The sequence below is a fragment of the Buceros rhinoceros genome, unplaced genomic scaffold (assembly GCF_000710305.1).
Source record: "Buceros rhinoceros silvestris isolate BGI_N320 unplaced genomic scaffold, ASM71030v1 scaffold549, whole genome shotgun sequence".
Classification (NCBI taxonomy): Eukaryota; Metazoa; Chordata; class Aves; order Bucerotiformes; family Bucerotidae; genus Buceros; species Buceros rhinoceros.
The window spans coordinates 68,397-90,466 of record NW_010429653.1 but is presented as its reverse complement, the minus strand read 5'-3'; the positions used below and the strand labels follow the sequence as shown (position 1 = coordinate 90,466).

At 43.2% G+C, this 22,070-nt stretch overlaps 1 protein-coding gene across 1 annotated transcript in view; it reads right to left on the bottom strand.

Moving 5' to 3' along the window:
* Window positions 1-22,070, bottom strand: part of UVRAG (UV radiation resistance associated) — a 78,973-nt gene that overhangs the window by 3,553 nt on the left and 53,350 nt on the right. The window contains exon 14 of the mRNA XM_010142703.1: window positions 7,781-7,872. Within this exon, the coding sequence (XP_010141005.1) occupies window positions 7,781-7,872 (92 nt within the window). The remainder of the gene's footprint in view (window positions 1-7,780; window positions 7,873-22,070) is intronic.

Sequence of the window (22,070 nt, the reverse complement as noted above, 5' to 3'; positions counted from 1 at the left end):
GTAGGGAAAAAGCAGGAAGCAATCCTCGCTTTAATTGCAGCTCCTGAAGCTGCAGAGGCACACTGTCATGCAAAACGCTAAGTAATTCTGGGAGAGATCAAACTCAAGGCAAAGGCTTTCCATCATCTGAATGAATTATTTGTTGTGCTGAAATGTGCTTTAAACTTGCTCACATTCATTTCTCTAAGATCAGACTCTGTAAAGGGCAGAGACTTCAGTATGACATGGGAGTGCCTAACTGGCAATCCCCAAATTACCTTCAGCAAGGACTGATCAGCCCAATTTAGGCAGAACAGCAGCAGAAGATAGAGCGTGCAGCAAAACTCAAGTCTGAGTTCTGTCTGAGTAAACCAACGTGAAAACCATGGTGTCTAATTAGCTGGAGAGAAGCAGCTTTACAAACTGTTCCAGTGGGCATGTAAATTCAACTTCCTCCTAAAAAGAAACATGCCTAAATTCCTTTGTAAATCTAGGCCTTATAAGCAAAGGAGTGAGAAATTAATTAGTTTGCAGGACCAGGAGAGTTTTTAAAGAGCTTGTTATGACAAGGCTATTCAAGCTAACACATTATGTTTGCCTGAACAATACCTCTTTAGTCCAGCAGCCAAAAAAAAAATCTTCCCTTCCTTAGAAAGTCAAACTGGCAGAATGATCTATACTAAGTGATCTAACAGCCTAAACGTAGCAGCAATACAAAGCTAATCTCTCTCCTCCACAAAATAACTTTCCAGTTAATGGAGTACATAAGGGCTGCCCCGCAGGGCAGTAAAACAGGAATGATCTTCATTTATCACGCAAACATTCACACTAATGAATTAGAACAAAAAGAGCTTCCAGCCAGTTCCTTAAACTACAGGCAATGAAATGGACCTTACTCAAGGCTGCAAACCCAGCTTTTAAGCAGCTGGAGACACGCACATGCAGATTTCTGAAACCACCCATTGTTGCCCATAAATATGAATAAGATGAGTTTAGCTTCGGTCATGGATGGGTTCGGCACCAGGAATAAATATGGGGGTAACAACCCAAAGCTGAGAAAGAAGGAATGGTTTCAACAGAATGGCTTAACTGCTTATCAAATAGTATCGAAGGCTTTTAGATAAAAGTAAATATGCGTGAAGGTCTTTGTTGATCAGCCATCTAGGAGTTCATTGCCCAGGCTGCTTCCACAGCCACTGCAGAAAGAAAACGAGAAAGAAAAAGGGTGAGGCATAACTTATTTAAAGCCATTTATGATGAGGAGGACAATCACCCTCTCAAGATGACTCTTCACCACCTCAGAGGTAACTAGTTTAGGCTGAGTGACAAGAATCTGGAAGGCAAACCTGAGAAGATGAACAGCTCTGTGTATACTTTTAGGTCAAACAATGGTCAGTCTTGCAAGGCAAAAAAAAAAACAAACAAAAAAACCCAAAATGGCTGTAGGTACAGTGGGTTAAGTCAAGGGGTCTTTTCCTATTTCATCACCTTCCACCAGGTGAGAATGAGTAGTCAAACTGAGGTTTTGGTTCCAAAGTGATGTTTACAGAGAGGCACAGAGCTCAGAAATATGAAGTTGTTGTTAACGGCTATGAAAACAAGCAGCTGACAGAGGGCCTCTATTCCATTTGCATTTTCCTTGAGGAAAAGGCAGTTCCTGGAATTCACAGCACTGCATCAAGGCAAAGTTCAGAGGAAGAGATGCTTTTTCAGCTTCACAGCTCATGGAATTGAGAAAATATATATAAAAATGCAAGTCTCATTAGAAAACTATCATCTAATTGCCCAGAAGGTATCGTCACAGTGAAAAGGGTTTGGCTTGGAGGGGCAAAGCCCTTTACTTCAAGGTACAACCTTGACCTGAATTAGTGGGGTTGAGCTGGTTCAGCTTCCAGCCAGAATTACTTGCTCAATCTTCAGAGACAGCGAACAGATGTGGACACCTCCCAAAAAGAACAGCCTGTGACTTGTGCAGTTTGATGAGCTGTCATCAGGCCTTAATGACTTCTGTTCTCAAGTGGCATCAGAGTAGAACTGGTTACATATAGGGGTTCACCAAGCTGCTACCAGGAAGAAGGAATTCTATGTTAAAAAAGAGAAACCTCAGATTTTTTGCACATTATAGAAAAGAGAATTACATCAGAATTGCACCAATCACCATGTTTCAATTGTTTCCAAATTTCAAAAGCCAATTCTTAACAGTCTAACTTCAGCTTTAAGTTTTACCGGCAGCAAAACCACAAAGTAGCTGTTTTCTCCCCAAAATATTAGTTTTCACTAGTTAAGAATGCCCAAATGGACCAATTATTACAGATCTAAGGTACAAGACACAGACTCTGAGCTGTAAACAGGTAAAAGAAAGCAGCTGAAGTAGGACACAAGTATTTCTGAAGTTATTTTCTCAATGAATAATGTCAGTTATAATCTGTTTGCAGCTTTGATAAAATGTTTCTTCAGTCAGATTCACTTGTGATTATTTAATTTGCCTGTGAGGGGCTCGGAGAAACTGTAAAGAGACAGAATACAATTCACGGGCTCAAATATGTATCTTTTCCTCCCCACGAAATGTTTCCTTGGAGGAACATTAGTGGATCACAGCTGGTCAAAATACTAAATTCTCATTGTCTGGCCAAAAGCCAAAATCCACAGCTACAGCTCTTTGGTATGAGAATGCTTAAAAAACCCCAACTTAAACACCATTTGATCTTTTTTGTTGCAAACGATGACCTCATGGCAGTCAGAACGCTAAATGAAGGTGTTTAAGTTGGTTTATAGCCATGTGAAATGTTTGAAGCTCCAAGCTAAGCTCCGAGCCAGTATCACATCGACCATGCTAAAAAGCAATAACAGTTTCTCACCTTCCTTGAGATTACTGGTTCAATAATGCACGATAGTGACAGGGCTGCACAGGGAGGCTGCCAAGATGAAGTTAAGGTGAAATCGTGTCTTTTGGCAGCTAAGAAATTCCGACGCGCTTTTTTTAAAGAAAAAAAATCTTCATAAATTAAGCCACCAGAGTTTTCTGAACTCAAATGTTGAGTTTTAGGCTCCACTTGAATTTAGCGGTATGTGAATCAAGACGTGCCTTCGAAACACCAATTTAAGTCTCGGCATACAAGTATTTTTCTGTAGAGCTTTTAAATGTAGGCTCAAAGGACATCTCCCTGACTACGGACAAGGCCTTCTGGAGGAGCATCTCCTATCTGCCAGCATTAGATAAGCCCTTTGTCTGATCTATTCACTAAGGAAAAAAAGTCTCCTTCTGACAGGACCGCTCAAGTTTGTGGTGTGTTCTTTACTTGCCATTAATAACCACAAATACTATCCCTCAACAGTTACACAGAGCAAACAAAATTAAGCTGATGAATAGTAGAGAAAATGAAAGAGTCTCTTGATTTAATGCACCACGAGCTAAAGAGCCTGACTGGTGAAAGATAAATCTGAGAGCAGAAAAAGGAAGCAAGTGAGAGTCTAAGACTGAAAAACTGGAAACAGGAAGAATTATTCTCCAAAAGGAAACTGAAAAGATTTGGAGGACCACGACTGAGAGAGTCTAAACCAACAACAACTTTGGCTCATCATCTTTCACCTTCAGAGTCAACATCCAGATTTGATATCAGAAAAATAAGGTTTTGCCATTCTGTAGCCTCCGTAACCGCATGTGCAGGAGCATAGATCTGTCTTGATTTCCTCTCCACACAGTACAAATAATATTTTGCAGTAGGGGTAAGGGAGAAGAAAAGTAAACACAGCAGAATATAGGTGCCAGGAGAGATATGAAGAGGGAAACAGAGCTTGTAGACCTGCAAGCTTGCGCAATAAATCACGCGTTTGGGATGTGAAAACACGTATTAATCATCTAAGTGTCTCGCCTGAGAAACCAAAATACCACAAATCTCACCAGGCAGAGGCATCCAGCAGCAACGCAATTAAACCTTGATGCAAAAGGCGCTGGATGCCGTGGACCTGCAGCAAGGCCAAGGACTGCCCCAGAGGTCCAGGCCAAACAATGGATTCATGAAAGCCTGGAGCAGAGACTTCAAAGACAACTTTGCTCTGATAGAAGCATGAAATAAGTGAACAAAAAGCTGTGAGGTTTATTTGTTTGGTTGGTTTTAATCTGAAGGGGTAAAGAACTATTTTGAACTGGAATCTAAACTGTGATAAGCATTATCACAGAATGAAGTGAAGCCTGAAATAACAACATATTTGTGTTACCCTGCCGGGGACTTAATTCCAGACCGCAGAGAAATACAGATGCATAGACTAGGAGTTAACTCCAGTCCTGATCAAAGAGAAACTACTAAGTATTGTTTGATACCAGCATGATGATGATTTGACAGAACTTGAATTCAGCAAAACCCAGTTAGTGCTGGGGAAGGAAACTGAACACCAGCAACAACAAAGCCAACCAAACCAGGCAGTGCAAGGGAACCCAGGGATAAGAAAAATCCGTGACTGCCTCATCTGGCAGGCAAAGGACAACCTGGAGACACTTTACTGACTATGGTTTGTGGCAGAACGTGACTCACCTCCAGTACCCTGAAAACAAAAAAGTTCCTTCAGATCTTCATTTTAACAGCTAGTGGCTTTTATGCTTGTTTAAAGATACCATCCACGAGACAGTAGGCATCTGTACTCAACTATGTATGCGCTCAGCGGCAATGCCCAATGGTGAAAGTCCCGCTGTTTTTCCCCTCGAGCTAAACTCCCTGTAAAAGTCCCATTTCCATTTATATTATTAGGATGTACTAAGCAGCTTTGCTTAGAATCATTAGATTTAAAAAAATGTTAAAAAATGAACAACGTTTTGGAGGTGAGAAGGAAATGAGGCATAGACATTCATGGGGGGAAGGAGGGAACGTGATACTCCCGCAGAACTATGCTCAATATTCTGACACGTTTTGAAATATTATCCAGCCAAAAAAAAAAAAAAAAAGGGGGTTTGTCTTGCTAATGACTGTGTATCACCTATAGGGAAAAAAAAAAAATAAACCGCCCTGGTTGTGTGATGGCAAAACCTCTAAGGTATAACTAAAGCTTCTATTATCAGTTCTTCAAAGCCAGCATACACTAGAAGGGAGGAACTTTGAAAATGATACCCACTGAAGAGTCATCTCACCTCTGCCTGTTGAAGACTGAAGGAGACAACCATGACCTGTACCCCTCCCACTCCACTGATGCGCACACACAAGTGTGCGTCACAGTTTAGATGTTTCGAGATTTGCACAACTCCCTGAAAGAAGCAAGGGGGTGATCAGTCTTTTCTCCAAGGAACATGCAACAGGATGAGAGGAAACGGCCTCAAGTTGCATCAGGCTGGTCCTGAGGCCAATTTCTTGCCCACTGGGGTCCTCCCTGAAAGAGGCAAGGGGGTGATCAGTCTTTTCTGCAAGGAACATGCAACAGGATGAGAGGAAACGGCCTCAAGTTGCATCAGGCTGGTCCTGAGGCCAATTTCTTGCCCACTGGGGTTGTGCAGGTCTGGCCCAGGCTGCCCAGAGCAGTGGTGGAGTGCCCATCCCTGGAGGTTACCCAGCGGTGTGGAGGTGGTGCTGAGGGACAGGTGTTAGTGGGGACTTGACAGTGCTGGAGGAATGGTTGGACTTGCTGATCTGAAAGGTCTCTTCCATCCAATTCCATGACAATATCCCACAGGATTTTCATCACTGTTACTCACTCAAGTAGAGCTTTTGTCCCAAAGGTCTGATACATTGAGCTGTGCTGCTCTGAGGCACTAACCCTATTTGTAGCCTACTCTTATAATTTTCAAATGAAGCAATAACCAAAAGCTTGGTTTTGTTTCTGCATAAACAGTTTTGTGATCACACCATCTTTAGAACTGATGTAGTGTTCTTCCCATGTTCTGCATATTGCAGGACAAAATAAAACCAGCATAGACTTTAAGAACTTAGCAACATTTAAGACTCTACTAAAACACAGCAGTAAGAATGTTGTTGGAGTAGTAAAATCCTTTAAAAACTGCAGAAAAGGGTACAGAAGAGAATGCTGTAGAGCAGCAGTTTAGCTGCGGTTTTTCAACTCAAGCCCATTGTGTAATTTTTTTTTTTTTTTTTGCATCATATCAGACAAAATTCTTCACTGTGAGGGTGGTGAGGTGCTTGCACAGGTTGCCCAGAGAAGTTGTGTTGCCCCATTCCTAGAAATGTTCAAGGTCAAGTTGGGCAAAGCCTTGAGCAACCTGGTCTAGTGGAAGGTGTCCCTGCCTATGGCAGGAGAGGTGGAACTAGAGGAGCTTTAAGGTGCACTCCAGCCCAACCCAGTCTGTGATTCTATGATTTCCATCGCTACAAAACTCCACTGTACGCTATGCTGCATTTACAGCTGTCACACAGAGCGTGGTGAGAGACCAGTCTCCACTACACTGGTAAAGGCCTTCCTCCTTCTGCTGGTTTAACACATAAGGAATTCCGATATCCCATGAATAGCACTAGAAAGCTTTAACTCCACTGTTGTGCCACAACATTTGGTGTCATTTCACATCAGATTTAGAAAGTGGTTCAAGCCTGGTTTTGAGCCTCCCCTAAAAACCACAGACCAGCCCAAATTATTGAGGTTTGGCTATTTGTGCTTTGCAGTTCATTACCTTATCAGGAATAACCAGTTACCCTTAGGACGGCTGGAAGCATTCTTTCATCTCCATTTAGCCTACCAGAAGAAACTATTTTCCAGCCCAGCTGAAGCACTGAGGGAGTCCATATCCATGACCAGAGCATCCGGCAGCAGAACGTGGTGGAGTTACCTCAGACCAGATAATATTTTCAACACTCTGGCATATCCAGAGCATCTGCATGGGGCCAGGCATGACACAGGGATCACGTAAGACCTGTGCAACTTTGGAGTGGTAATTAACCTGGGGGTCCCAAAACAGCACAATGCTATGTTTGGGTGGGGACCAGATGAGAACCCAGGACAAAACAACTGCTTAAGGTAAGAGGCTGCATAAGCACAAACAATTCAAAGACCATGAATTAAAAAAATGAGAATATAAAGCGCCTGACACCTGTGTAAATATGCCTTCTAGTGCCTTCCACATTTCCTGAAGTTTATCTCAGAGAGTTTAAGGAGAATTGGTCAAGTCTCAGGCTCAAACAACTGCTGCAAGATAAACCTACACTAACCTTACTCTTAACAGATCAAAACCAGAACACTTTGATTTTCTACACAGTGAAGAGCAAACCTGGATCCTCCAGCATGAGACAGAGCAGAAGTGCTTAAGATTTCCCTGGGAGGTTACTACAACCTTCAGTTATTTATTAATGCAGCTTTTCATTTAGCAACAACACCCAACACGCTCCAGAAATTTTCATTAGCAGCAATTACACTCAACACTAATTGTGTTGACTCTAAATCAGACTCCCAAGCAGCTCCCCTGAATTACACATTTAAAGCAATGGGAAGCCAAGGACTGAGAGGGCTGAGCCCTGTTCTTTCTAGTCTCCTGGGCTATCATACTACAGAAGGTGCATCTGCTACTCACCCTTAGAAACACTCAGAGAACCACTCTTTCACCTTCCTCTAATGAAGAACACTGTTTTTCAAAGTCTTTCCCCACTCCATACACCTCTAAGAAGCGCTACGGGCCCATCACATGGAAGATATTACAAGAGAAAGAGAAAATAGGAGAATATTGTGACGATCTACACGGTCCGTATTCCGGGAAAGTCACAGTCTTTGACAGCTTGCTTAACTTTTGCGAAGAGCAGCTACTTGGCTGTGAAAAATCCTTACACCTGAATTTTTATTGCATCCACCTCTTTAATTTCAAAGAAACACTTACCATCTAACCATTAGCCCAAGTTCCATGAAGTTTTTCAGGTTAGGAAGAGTTTGCCGTAGATCTGGAGTGCTCAGCCCATGTTGATATCTAAGCTATAAGAACAGAAAAAAAAAATTAGCAGCGCTTTCCCAATCCCAAATTCCAATGAATGGAACATTATGGGCAGCCACAAGGTTTCTGGAGAAAGCGTAAGATAATCAAGCAGTTCCAGGAGATCTAGTCCCAGTAAGGAAATGTTCCATTTAATGCTCATTAACTCCTATTAGCAAAACCCACCCAAGAACAGGGACAAAATAATCAGTCAATCCAACTGCTAAACCTCATTACACTGTTTCCGTTTCCTACCTGTAACAGAGCAGCCCCACAGCCTAATAAAAATACAGCCCTTAAGTGAGAAGGGCAAATCGCAACACAATGGTCTATATTCACCAGTTCAAGGCATTTATTTGTGGGTGAGTATCATCTGTCACCCTGAGCATATCAATGTGTGCTGGAAGCACTAGTGAAATTATTACAGGAATATTGACTGGTGAAATACTGTCATGAAATGATTTAAATCTGTGTTCCTCATACAGTTTACATCAATGTTTCAACTGCTGGTATTAGGAGAATAACAATTAAACCCAGCATTGAAATAAAATGCTCAGAGAAAGGCTTCAAATATTGATTTAAACCCAAGTATTGACTCCTATGCAGACACAAACATAAATGAAGAAAGTCAATACACTGACTCCATGCAAACTGTGACTTCTTTTACCCTTGGATTATCCAGTGAATAACTGATGCTGCTGGAAACGATAAACTACTTATTTAAGAAGTCTCTAAACTAAAAATCCCTCTGAAGAAAACGGCATGTGGGGGGCAGGGGGGAAGTTTTTCTCTCTTTAAGGTTGAATCTCAAAACTTCAGGGAAACTTTGCATGGAAATTTATTCCTCATGTGGTTAAAATACGGAAAAAACCTGTTCCCTGAATTCCAATATTTTTAAGACTATCAGAAAGATGGCATGCCCACTTAATATGCAGTTGTTAGCACCCTCTCCACGTCAGAGCTGGCCTCGGACAGACACATACAGCAACTACACAAATTGGACGCTGATAGACCTATGCGCTGGAACACAGAACGATCCCACTCAAAATTAAATGTATTTCTGAGAATTCCACAGCTATGTCCATCACTCACACCAGTAAAGTCTAGGCAAGGGACCCCTAAGTTAGGAAGACTTCTGACTTCTCCCACTTTTTCCACTGAAAAAGACTCTCAAAATTTGGAATGATTTCTGTGCTTGTGTGAATTTTAGGAAGAAAAATGGTTTTGGAAGAAAAATCATCCTCAGTGCTGCATAGTACAAGAGGAAGCCATTTCTTATACAGTGTATTAATTCCATATGGACACAGCCAAGTGACACGGTGGGCTTGGATTCTTATTTTCTGCTACAACGACAGAACCTGGATTAAGACACCATACAATATAAATTACTAAATGATGACCACATTCTGCTGATGGGATGACAGTGGATTTGGTTAGCCAAAGAACGAGCTTGGGGCAGAACAAATAACAAAGATGAAACAACAAAATCAAAAACATCACAGTTGTTCTTCCTGCTACAATCTAGAGTTCATAGAATACCCCTCTTTACAGTCATCCTCCAATTCTAAGGTTTCAGAGCATGAAAAGAATTGGATTAAGGGATCTCTCATTACCGACAGCGAAGATGAGAGGAATGCGTGCGAGTGCAAACGTGTGTGTATCAAAACACAAGCGAAACAAAACCGCTGTTTCTGCTCAAACACATTTTCAAAGAGCAGAGGTGCGTAAGTGAAGTTAGGATACGAGCTTTGTGAAACCTCTAGAAAAACAAATAGGATCACCAAATCACTGTTGGAAGAGACCTTGAAGATCATTGAGCCTAACTATCCACCCTGCACTGCCAGGGTCCCTAAACCACGTCCCTCAGCACCACATCAACAACTTTTTTAAAAACAAGGATGGGGACTCCACCACCGCCCTGGGCAGCCTCTTCCAATACTTGACAATCCTCTCTAAAGAACTTTTTCCTAACATCCAATCTAAACCTCCCCTGGCACAACTTGAGGCTGCTTTCTCTCATCCTGTCACTTGTTACATGGGAGAGGAGATTGATCCCAACCTCACTCCAACCTCCTGTCAGGGAGTTGTCGAGAGCCACAAGGTCTCCCTGGAGCCTCCTTTGCTCCAGACTCAACCTCCCAGGTCCCTCAGCCGGTCCTCAGCACACTTGTGTTCCAGACCCTGCACTAGTTTCATTGTCTTCCTCTGGACATGCTCCAGAACCTCAGTGTCGTTCTGGGAGTGAGGGTCAAAACTGAACCAAGGATTTGAGGTGTGGCCTCCAAAGTGCCCACAGTACAGGCAGATGATCCCTGCCCCAGTTCTGCTGGCCACACCAATGCTGCTAGAAGCCAGGATGCTGTTGGCCTTCTTGGCCACACTGCTGGCTCCTCTTCAGCTGCTGTCACCAACCCCCCAGGGCCTTTTCCCCAGGCAGTTTCCATCCACTGTTCCCCCACTCTGGAGTGTTGCAGGGGTTGGTGTGACCCCAGGGCAGGACCTAGCACTTGGCCTTGTTGAACCTCAGCCCACTGGCCTCAGACCATTGATCCAGCCTGCCCAGATCCCTCTGTAAAGCCTCCTGATCATCAAGCAGATCAACACATCCACCTAACTGGGTGTTATATGCCAACTCACTGAGGGCACACTCAATCCCCTCTATCCAGATCATTGATAAAGATGCTAAAGAGGACAGTCCCCAACACTGATCCCTGGGGGACACCACTTGCGACCAGCCAGCAACTGGATTTGACTCCATTCCCCACCACTCTCTGGACCTGGCCATCCAGCCAGACTTTTATCCAGTGAAGACGACACACATCAAGCCACAAGCAGCCAGTTTCTCCAAGAGAATGCTTCGGGAATTATTTCACTTTAAGTTACATTTTATTTTGGCTTTGTAATACTTAAAACCAAAGCGATATTTCTTTTGTGTCTGTATCAATACAAGCAGATGATGATGTATTTACAAAATAAACCTACGAGTAAATCCACACCTTTCCTTAAGTTTAATATTTTTAACAGCCAACTCCACACATATAGGGGTAGTTACTTCACCTCATCCACCCTCAGATTCTCCTAAGAAACTAAGATGCAATTTCAATTATTGCTGTGAAACATCATCCATCTCCACCCACCCCTCACTAAGTTTCTAAAGGAAGCAGGTATCACTTGCAAAAGCAGCATTTTATTTAATGATTGGATTGTTTCTTCAGGATATTACAAAACCCAGCCATCCAAACAAAACGTGACTGTTTGAATCTGCAGGAACAAGCATCCCGGATTTGTGTTCACATTTATGATGTTCATTCTCCATGGGGTTGTAAGTAAATCATTAATGTTGCTCAAGTAATAAAATATTAATTGCTATTTCCTTACTAATATTTAGCTTCTATATACAGCTTTGTTTTCCCAAGTGCTGTGTGAAACGTTACTTTATTGAACAAAAAACACACAGTAAACATGAACTGGGAAAAAAAATTAGCTAGAGACATCAGACACTTCAGCCAGGAGTCCCAGCCTGCTGTCGTAGCAGTTACTAGCACCACTTACTTCACAGAAACAAGATGTAGCAGATGAGCTGCATTGTATTTTATCAGTAGTTCAAGACAGAAGAACTTAGGGTACTGATATTTAAGGGGGAAAAAAATTACTTTGTAATTTCCTTGAATTACACAGATTAATTCCTTTTACTCACTTCAATGAGAGGCAGTTTCAACATTTCACTGTCCCTTGTTACTCTGGTGTCTACATTAACTGCCATCATTCCAAGTTCACAGAATCAATCCTTGAGGTTGGAAAACTCAAGACAGAAGAACTTAGGGTACTGATATTTAAGGGGGAAAAAAATTACTTTGTAATTTCCTTGAATTACACAGATTAATTCCTTTTACTCACTTCAATGAGAGGCAGTTTCAACATTTCACTGTCCCTTGTTACTCTGGTGTCTACATTAACTGCCATCATTCCAAGTTCACAGAATCAATCCTTGAGGTTGGAAAACACCTTCCAGCTCCTCCAGTCCCCCCGTTCCCCCAGCACTGCCAGGTCCCCACTAACCCCTGGCCCTCAGCACCACCTCCACACCGCTGGCAAACCCCTCCAGCCATGGGCACTCCACCACTGCCCTGGGCAGCCTGGCACACGCCTGCACAACCCCAACGGGCAAGAAATGGCTCCTCAGAGCCTCAACCTTCCCGGTCCAACTTGAGGCCGTTTCCTTTCATCCTGTTGCTTGTTCCTTGGAAGAAGAGCGTATCTTGCTCCAGCCTACTTTCAGGGGGTTGTAGAGAGTGATGACATCACCCCCGAGTCTCCTTTTCTCCAGGCTAAACCCCACCAGGTCCCTCAGCTGCTCCTCTTAAGACTGGTTCTCTAAACCATCCACCAGCTTCACTGCTATTCTCTGAACACACTCCAGCACCTCAACATCCCTCTTGGAGTGAGGGGCTGAACATGTCCACAGTATTCAAGGTGCAGCCAGTTTTGTGCCCCTCACAAGAAGTTATTTAATTAGAGATGTAAAGCAGTAGCTAGTGAGGTGTAACTTAAAAAGTACATATTCAGGTTTTGGAAGACTTTAGAAAACAACTCAAGATTAGTTCAATTTGATTCCTTTCTCAGAATACCTGTATCCCAAATGCAGTGCCATAAACTCAAGAATTTCAGCATTATGAGAAGAGGTCAAAGAGTATTTCTCCCTGTCAGTAGGTAACTGCCTAGACAGCTTTTGTAAAACCTGAGCTTTTCTTGGTCCCAAGACAATTTCTGGAAGTATCTGTACAGAAGAACCTGAAGAAAGGAGATTAAAATTTATATCCAGGCCAACTCTACCTCGAGAAAAGACCAGACTATCAAGCTAGTGGGCATTTTATATTATACTTGATACTTGATCCACCATAATGGAAAACCGCAGATGCTGATATAAGCTGTATTTAAAACAATGGTTCTCAGAATGCAAAGTAGATTTAGTCTTAAAACTTGCATTAGCTTTCTAATGAAATGTTTAAACACTTAATTTCCATCAAAAAATCTGAAAATCGTTGCAGCTCACGCAACCACAGTATGAGCTGGAGGCATGACAAACAAACACAATTTAATGCGTAACAAGCCAGAAAGAATTGATTTAGCTACTTTAGGAAGAGGGGAAAAAAATTGAGTTGCTCCCGCTTCTCCAGTTCCTTCTGTGCAACAGTCTGAACTTTTGACAGTGAAGGAAGTTGTCAAGTGCTCAGCAGTGAATCAGCTCCGTCCTGAGCATCTCTAAACCACTCCTGCTATCCAAGCACCTTTCAGATAGTTTCTTTTGTCCACCAGACGAGTATATTTAATTGAAATTATGCCCAAACATAACAATTCCAGGACAAAATATCCACTCACTGGATCACGACAAGCGTAGCCTGTCTCATTTGTTAACGTATTAAAACACAAACCTGCAAAGGGCTGGTTAGTTTCTTATAAATTAAGAGCTAAGAAATCCTAGACCTACTGGAAGGTTTTCAAATGCGTCGGCTTAACAAGAAGCCATTTAGTTATCTTTCCATTGCTGGGTAAGATCAGACTGCACCCAAGATCAAAATTAGGACTTTTGCCTCTTAAAGAAAATAGTAATATCCTGTATTTACATACACAGAAGATCAGTCCCCTTCCCACCTCAATTCCTGTATTTCATGACTAACGCTACACAAGCACGTACATTCACTGCCAGCCAGACACCACAGCGTACCTGGCCTGGAATAGCCTTTTTTGGGAGCGCAGAACTACTCCAGCTCTCAACTCATCTGTCCATTGTTTCCCATATTGTTTCCCCAGCCGCATTCATCTTGTTATGAGACACGTGGAAACAGTCTCACAGCTCAGCCTATGCTAACAGAGTTCAAAACAGCCACTTCAGTGTGTGTGATACAGAATACTCGAGTCTATGCTGAAACCTCCAGCATTTTCACGCTCAGTCTCTACTATAGGCAACTGGTCCTCAATATCATAGCGTCATCTGTATCTATACAAGAGGTGGGCCCAACCTACTACCACATGTGCTGTTAAGGTGGTCAAGAGCAATTTTGAACTATTTTCAGTTCAATAAGGAGGTTTTCTTGATAGCATCAAGCCTTTAAAAGGACATCTGCTCCACAAATGTGAAAACGCACAAATAAAAATAGAAGCAGAAGTGTTCTTTCGATCAAGTTCACAGTGTTGGTGGGAAGCCAAGCATTTACAGAAGGTTTTCAGAGGATGTCAGAACACCAGGACAGAAATATAAAATGCAAGTTTTAATAAAATGACATAGTTAATTGTTTTACAAGATCCTGGATGACTTTTTGGAGTAGGAAGGAGCACTGGCTGCAACTCAGATGACTAAGCACTGCAATAATGAAAGCAGAAAGTGTTGTTATAATGCCCGTTGCTACATAAACAGTCTTGGGGGATCAGTGAAATAATGCCTGCTGCTAAATAAACAGTTGTGTGTGTTTATACCTTTCGGGGAAAATTAGAAAACTATAGATTACTTGCACTCTTACCATGTTGCTGGCCTTTGTTTTATTAAATTTAGCTCATTATGGGTTTAGAGAAACACCTTTAAGCTGCCACAGTAGTGAAACATGTTCTGATATCCATTAGCCCTTCAGATAACGTCTCGAAACTAAACATTTAAAATTCATTTTCATTTTTCATGTCTAAAAGGCTTGGCAGTGAACATCTATCACAGTTTGGAGGTACAGCTAAGCAAGGCTTTTTTTTTTTTTTTAGCTTCTTGGGGAAGTAGGAGAGGAAAAAAAAAAGAGCAAGACAGCAAGTACTGTGATTATAACAAACCCTCAATCTTGCTTTTGGAAAGAGCAAGGAATGACAGTCCTCATCCAAACAAAAGGAAGCTCTCACAGACACAGCTATTTGTATGGAGATGCTGGCTGGTATCTCAATATGGCAGCACCTGCCTCCCTCTCCCAAGTGGATTTCAGCTCTGTTCAGAGGTCCACCCCGAAAAGCAGATGTTTTCTTTGCAATTCTTCTCAGAGTATTAAACTAACAAGAAAAATGAGTTACATCAGCATCCGTGAAGACTCATGTCCTTTATTAATCCATTGGACACTAACAAATAAGGCAGTAACAGGAGGTAACAACCTCAGTTTATGCTCTCCCTTCAAAGGCTGCTTAGAACTGCACTGTTATTTTTAAACCATGCTTAAACCAACCTGATTTCCCCGTTCAGAAGGCAGCGGCTGCTGTCGATACGACACTTTCCTCCTCTTTCTTTGATGTGTAACAGGGATAACAAACAATTGAGATACTGCAAAGTCACTGGTCCAAAACAGTCAGTGCCACGGTTAGGAGATACTGATCCCTGCGTTACAGCTCAGCACCTGCACACCTCCAGTCAGCACGGAGCTCTGTCTGGTTCCTATAAACAGCATCAAATTCATGGGGTAACTTTTCTCATCCACTAGTTCTTGCTACCCCAAGAACAGCCTGTCTCCTCCTTTCTTCTTTTATCAGCCTGGAGAATCTTAATTCACTTCCATCTCAAACACATGAAATCTAAGTACAGGAGTGATTTGGCAGTGCGCAGGGAAACTCTATTCTCATCTGATAACAGATCTCATTCCCTCCTACCTTCTGAGCTTTGCCTTAGAGTCCTGTGAAGCCGCTTCTTCCCCTCACATCCACCAAAACACAAAGTCTAATCATTAGTCAATCCCAGCAGCAGCCTGGACGCTAATGCTCAGCAACTTGGAGTATTCTGCCAAGCATTTATGAAGTAGTTTTCCCCTAATTTTTAAATCTGAAATGTGATAACAGACAATATTTAATAGTGGATTTGGGTTTCACAGCAATAGTGTTTATTGGAGATAGACCACAAGAAAATAAGGAAACACGAGTATGTGTTTTCAGGGCATGCGGAATACACTGTAGAGCTAAACACTTAGATGAGCCAAAAGATGTGTTTCCTCCAGGACTTGGTTGTATTTGTGAAACCCCTCCTGGGAGTAACCGCAATAGCCCTCCAGAGAGGTCTCAGGCATCAGCCTTCACTGTTCGAGGCTGGTGTCCCAGAAAGGATATGGGAGACCGTCGTCAAAGACAGGCTGGGGGAAACAGCCGCTTACAGAAGTAAACTATTCCTGTAAAACCTGGTGGTTAGTGGGCTCATTATAAAAATAACACCTATGGGTCCCTTGCCCATAAAGGTGCCTCTCATATACCATGACCGCTTTATACAAAGAACAGTAAAAAAAAGCAATTTAGAGGATAGAGCAGTTACTGGCCTCAGAAAAGCTTCCCCAGAGAAGCACTCAAATAACTAAAATAGCATTTAGAGCTCTGAAGCCTTGCTGCATTAGAACTTGACGAGATGGAACCCTCCAACGTTCAGGTCAGAACTTCTTACAACAGCTCAGCATCACAAAGTGATGTTTATTTGACTGTAAGACATGGGCACTTTCTATGACCTCATTCATTTGTACGAAACATCATGATATCAGGCATAGAACAAAAGGTCAGAGGCACAAAAGCCAAAAGTGACATTTTGTACCTTTGTCTTAAACATGTTGTTTCCTCTCTGTATTTCGCTCCTTTTTGCGCTGCACAAGAGCATCAGCAGTTTGCTTTTTACCTACGCACACCAAAAGGGCAACAATCTCCTCATTGTGGCTGGAAATCAGAGAGCATATAGCCCAGAGCCCAAACTCACCAGGCAGGCTGAAATGGCTACTCTGGGGCTATCCCATCAGCTCAGGGGTGGTGAAGCATCACTCACAGCCATCACAGCACGTGCACTCCTTGCTGCCAGTGACAAGGTTTCATCACTTGATGACAGTTCCTCCTACATTTACTCACCACCTTCACATTTTGATAAATCCACTCCCAAACTGGGCAATTCTCCCATTTGGCATCGGCCCAGCTTTACCATGTCCCTTAAGATGTTGCAGGAAAGGAACCCGAAGAATTATTTCCATGTACACAAACAATGTGTTCCATTAGGTATCACAAACACAAAGTCTTCCAACTCTTTGTTCTTTCACACTACACTGGGAAAGCCCTTGTTCAAAATTGGGTATAACTGAGCTCTTGGCAGTTTTTCTAAAGCATTCATCCAGATTTGTGAAACCTCCTCCCTCAAAGAAAAGGCTTTGAGAAAGCATGACTCAAAGAGCAAGTGATTTGGGCTGTGGCACAGTGCCTAAATGGAGGAAGAATAGGGGGGTTCTCAGCTCCCACTAAGTTGAACTGCTCCCCAGGCATCCATTAGGCTACTTTTAGTGGGCAAAGGAGATTGACTTCTAAAAGGTTAGATAATGAATCAAATCGGAACATCTCTAATTCCAGGAGCATAGAATCAATTAACCTGTGTAACACTTGTTTCCTACCAGGGTAACACCATCACTGAGCACCAAACAACACTAAGACACACAGAACCGTTTTGGTTGGAAAAGACCTTTAAGCTCAGCAAGTCAGTCTGTTCCCCCAGCACTGCCAGGTCACCACTAAACCATGTCCCTCAGCATCACCTCCACATGACTGTGAAACCCCTCCAGGGATAGGGACTCCACCACTGCCCTGGACAGCCTGGACAATCCCAACAGGGAAGACGTTGTTCCTCAGGGCCAACCTCAACCTCCCGTGGAACAACTTGAGGCCAGTTCCTCCCATCCTGTTGCTCATTCCTGGGGAGAAACGACTGATTTCGCTCCAACCTTCTGTCAGGGAGTTGTGGAGAGCCAGAAAGTCTCCCCTGAGCCTCTTTTGCTCCAGGCTAAACACCCCCAGGTCCCTCAGCCACTCCTGAGCACACTTGTGCTCCAGACCCTGCTTCAGCTTCATTGCCCTTCTCTGGACAAGCTCCAGCCCTCCAGCCCAAACTGAACTCAGGATTTGAGGTGTGGCCTCCCCAGGCCAGGGGGACAATCCCTGCCCTGGTCCTGCTGGCCACACTAGTGCTGGTACATGCCAGGATGCTGTTAGCCTTCTTGGGCACCTGGGCACACTCCTGGCACACCAATACTAGAATCCTTTTCTCATATGATGGACAATATTTCAAACAGAAAAGCTGAGGTCAGGGAGCATTAAACCAAGGTCTGTTCAGCAACGGCCTTCCCTAAAACAACTAGCAACATATTTGCTAAATTGACCCAGAAACTGGTTTTTTTCTATTTAGACTTTATTAACTTCAGCAATATCCAAAAGATTTACCCACAAGTCCAGCACAGAAGGATACAAGAGCTCCTTTAGTATTTCCAGCCTCTTGAAAAACCAAATACTTTCAAGCTCTGGATTTCCAAGTGCTCTGGATTGATCAAAAGGCAAATGAGCCAATACACATCAGACACTTTCATTCCTTTTGTTGGAGAACAACTTGCTTTAAATGTCAACCACGGTGTGTAATAAGCCTGAAAGGCATTTATGGATAATTAAGCAGCTGTCATAGCCAAAGCTTTCAAAGCGGGATTTGTGCCCTGATGTGCCAAATCCTGTGTGTAGAAGTATGAGACAAACCCCGTCTTGCAGAGCACAAGACATCCCTATTAAACTACACAACAGAAGAACAAAGGATGTACGTGGATGTAGGTGTGAAAAATAACAGAAGCTCAGCAAAAAAAAAATGTCACAGTTTGTTGCTAGCTGGCTAATGGCAGGTAAGTGTAATTGTTACGCATTAAAGCAAGCAAGGTTTCAGGAAACAAAAGGCATTTTAGAATGATTTTTTTCTCCCCCCAGTAAGAGTCGCCAACATAGCAGAGAGTGAGAAGGTTCATGGAGGAAGAGCCAGGTTCACAAATGTGGCCCATGAACTCCACAGATGTTAATGCTCTGGATCTAAAAGTCAAGCTTTGTCTCCAGACAATCCTCTCCTCCTCAGGAAAAATTATACACCACGTCTTTCTCCTACACTAACCCGTTGTGCCATGGCTTGATAACAGACTTCCCACTTTCCATTCTCTTCCAATTTCAAGATGTAGCACTTACATGTACTACAAAGCAGCTTGACTTGGCAAATCACAGGAGTTTGTCAGCTTAACTGTATCAGGAATCCATTTTCCTGTTGATTACCAAATTTTGGTTCTATTTTAAACACATGCTCATTTTTTTTAAACAAAACCTTAGCAGGCTGAAATGTTAACACAGAGAGACGATGACAGCTATGTGGTACACAAGTGATCTCATGCATGAAGCACACTTGCAGGCTCCTCACAATTACTTTGAAGGCACAGTCGGTGATGCCACCTGTCCTATTCCACCCCACCTCATCCGCTCTGTTGCTCTCTGTGACCAGAGGAAGAAGGACAGCTTCCAGTGCTGGGCTCAAACTGCATGTGCAGGGATTAGTATGGGTTGGAGAGCCAAGATCTCCATGGAGCAAGTTAACATTGGCCTTTGGTGGTCAGCACAGATCACCTACAGGCATGGATAGGCCAGCTTTCATCTGAATGAAAGGGCGACTGTTGTCACAGCTAATCCTGTCTCATTTCGACCTATTTTATCTTGGCATGGGCAATAGGAAAGGAAAAAAAGAAATCCTTCCAAGGAGTTCGCAAAACACACATGTAAATTCCCCCATTCAAAATGCTCTGGCTGGGTATCAAGCTGTCGCTGCCCTTGAGACATTTCATTCCTGAGCGTCTCCCTAAAAGCTTCTAGCTCTACGCAGCTGGAGAAGGTACTTTGTGGTTTTTCAGGTGCAGTCCCTTCCTCTTAACATTAAAATGAATGCTTGGCGTTTTAAAAGACGAGGACTCGGTTCTGGCTTCAACCTGTGCTCTTTCAAGAATGCTTTTCCCTGCACAGTTAAATTGGCAGCAGATTCAGACACTGCGTTCTTTCGGAACTGAACATTTTACGGTCTTAGTTTAGGGGCCTCATGAAAGATGTAGTGTGCAAGTCATGGTATCCTACCCTCAAAGGGTCGTAACCACTGCACCTACACTGATATCCACAAACTCTTAAAGACACTTCTGCTCGCTTCTGTTTATTGCCAAAACAAATTTTTAGCTCTAAATTTCTGTCATTCAACTTCCCATGGAAAAGTTTAAGGGTTTCTATGATAAAGCTGATTTTTCTCACATGTCTGATAGTCTAATAGAGCCAGAAACCAAACATCTTGTCTCATTTCATGTTTAACAGCTGAATTTCAGTTCAGTTGCTTACATACAGCACTAGCACATAAGTGTTCAACTCTTATTCCATGCAGCTACTAGAAGGTGGTAGCGCTTTGACAACTAAAGCACGTCAAGAAGTCTTTTCCTTTTTTACTATGCTTCTCAGAGTGTTACTTACCTCGTGCATTAGACAAGCAACTGAACCAAAAAGCACCATTCCCAGGAGAGCAGCGCCGGCTGATTGACTTTTCTAGCAGGTGACACAACCCCCGTAAACATCGTCTGCCACCGTGTGGACACAGCAGCTCTGGACACAGACTGGAGGGCAAGACAACAGCTACTCACTTGGATCTGTACTATACTGACGTGAAAACAAACATCCTTGGGGAGCTGACAAAACATCGCTTTAGTGATTTTTCTTTTTGTGTCAAAAGGCAAAGTTCATCTGTTGTTAACGACTGTCAGACGAAACAGAACTGGTCTTCAGCCAGGGCGGAGCAAACCACACCAGCATGAAAGGAGTATCAGTCTAACATCACTCGATAGCTGTTTGACAAAGCAAATCAAGGATGGATCAGCAGAGAAGCTTTGCCTTGTGAGGCGATCGCGAGCATGCGTTATGCCTGAAGAGAAAAAACCCCCCTTAACTTATGTGGTGTGACAAACCAAAAAGATGTCACCAAAGCTGGAAGTTATATGGGGGAATATGTGCTTTGACTGCCACCAACTGCAGAGCCTCCCTGCCCAGGACCAGTGATGAACTGGGGGAAGGCCAGACACATTCGCGCCTTACCTCGGCTCCAGGAAATTACAGAGTTGTAGAACAGTCCAAATTTGACAGCCTGTTTTGCAACTCTCTGCTCAAGAGCCAGGAATTCAGGCAAGGACAGAACAGCACCATTCCTGAGGCCACATCCACTAAAGCCAGATGGAGGTCATGACCAAGGTCACAGCAGCAACAGGACTAAAAGGGATCTCGCAGTGATCATTGTTCTGGCATGTGGTTCTATGGGAAAGCTGGGCTGAGACTCAGAATAACAAATCCAGAAAAATCAAGAGACGATAAACTAACTTCCACCCCTTTTGGTGGCTGTTGAAATACCAAATCATCATTCGATACTCAGAGATGCAAATAAGTTTTTCAGCACAAGACACACCTGTTGTGACAGGACAAGGGGTTTAAAACTAAAAGGGAGATTCAGACTGGAGAGAAGGGAGGAATGTCTCCCACTGAGGGTGGTGAAACCCTGGCCCAGGTTGCCTAGAGAGGTGGGAGAAGCCCCATCTCTGAAACCATGCCAGCTCAGGTTGGATCTTGGGGTCCTGCAGGGGGCAACCTGCTCTGGCTGCAGATGTCCCTGCAGGAGGTTGGACGTGATGAGCTTGAAAGGTCCCTTCCAACCCAAAGCATTCTGTGATTCCAAGCTGATTGCTCCATGAAAGAAATTAGCTGCAGTAAATCTCTTCTGACTGGGACCAGAAGACATGAACTCCACAACTATAACACAATTATTTCCTCTCTGAGCAATCATGCAGCTGCAGGAGGAATAATGCCTGTCAAGTATCGTGCAAGAAACAACCTCTTGAATACCTGAAAGAATTGTGTGTTTCATGAACCTCTTCAGTGGTTACACATCATACACGCATGGGTTAGAAATAATGACCAATCCAGGAAAGAAACCATGTGATACCATCTCGTATACAACTTTCAGCTAGGTATTCTCTGGCAGTGACACTACGTGTGCTCATTCAAGAAAAATGGTCACTAAAGTAAGATATTCTCTTCATATTAGAAACCTACACTGAAGTCAGGCCCAAGCAGTCGAGGCTCTGGGAATGAATGAAACCAATGCTCAAGGACTTGTGAGCACTCAGCCTAGCAAAGTCCATGCCTACACCCCAGCTGAGTCATGCCACAGGCATGATGTGCTCAGAACGATGAGAACTGAGAGATGCTGCCTCGCCCATGCAGTGTGTTTGTTTATGACCCACAAAATAAAACCAACTCACAAAGCTTCAGCGAGTTCCTAATATTCATCCACTGTAACAGGAGGTTTCCACGGTTTCCTCTACTGTGAAAACCAATGCAAGAGTTCATTTCATCCTCC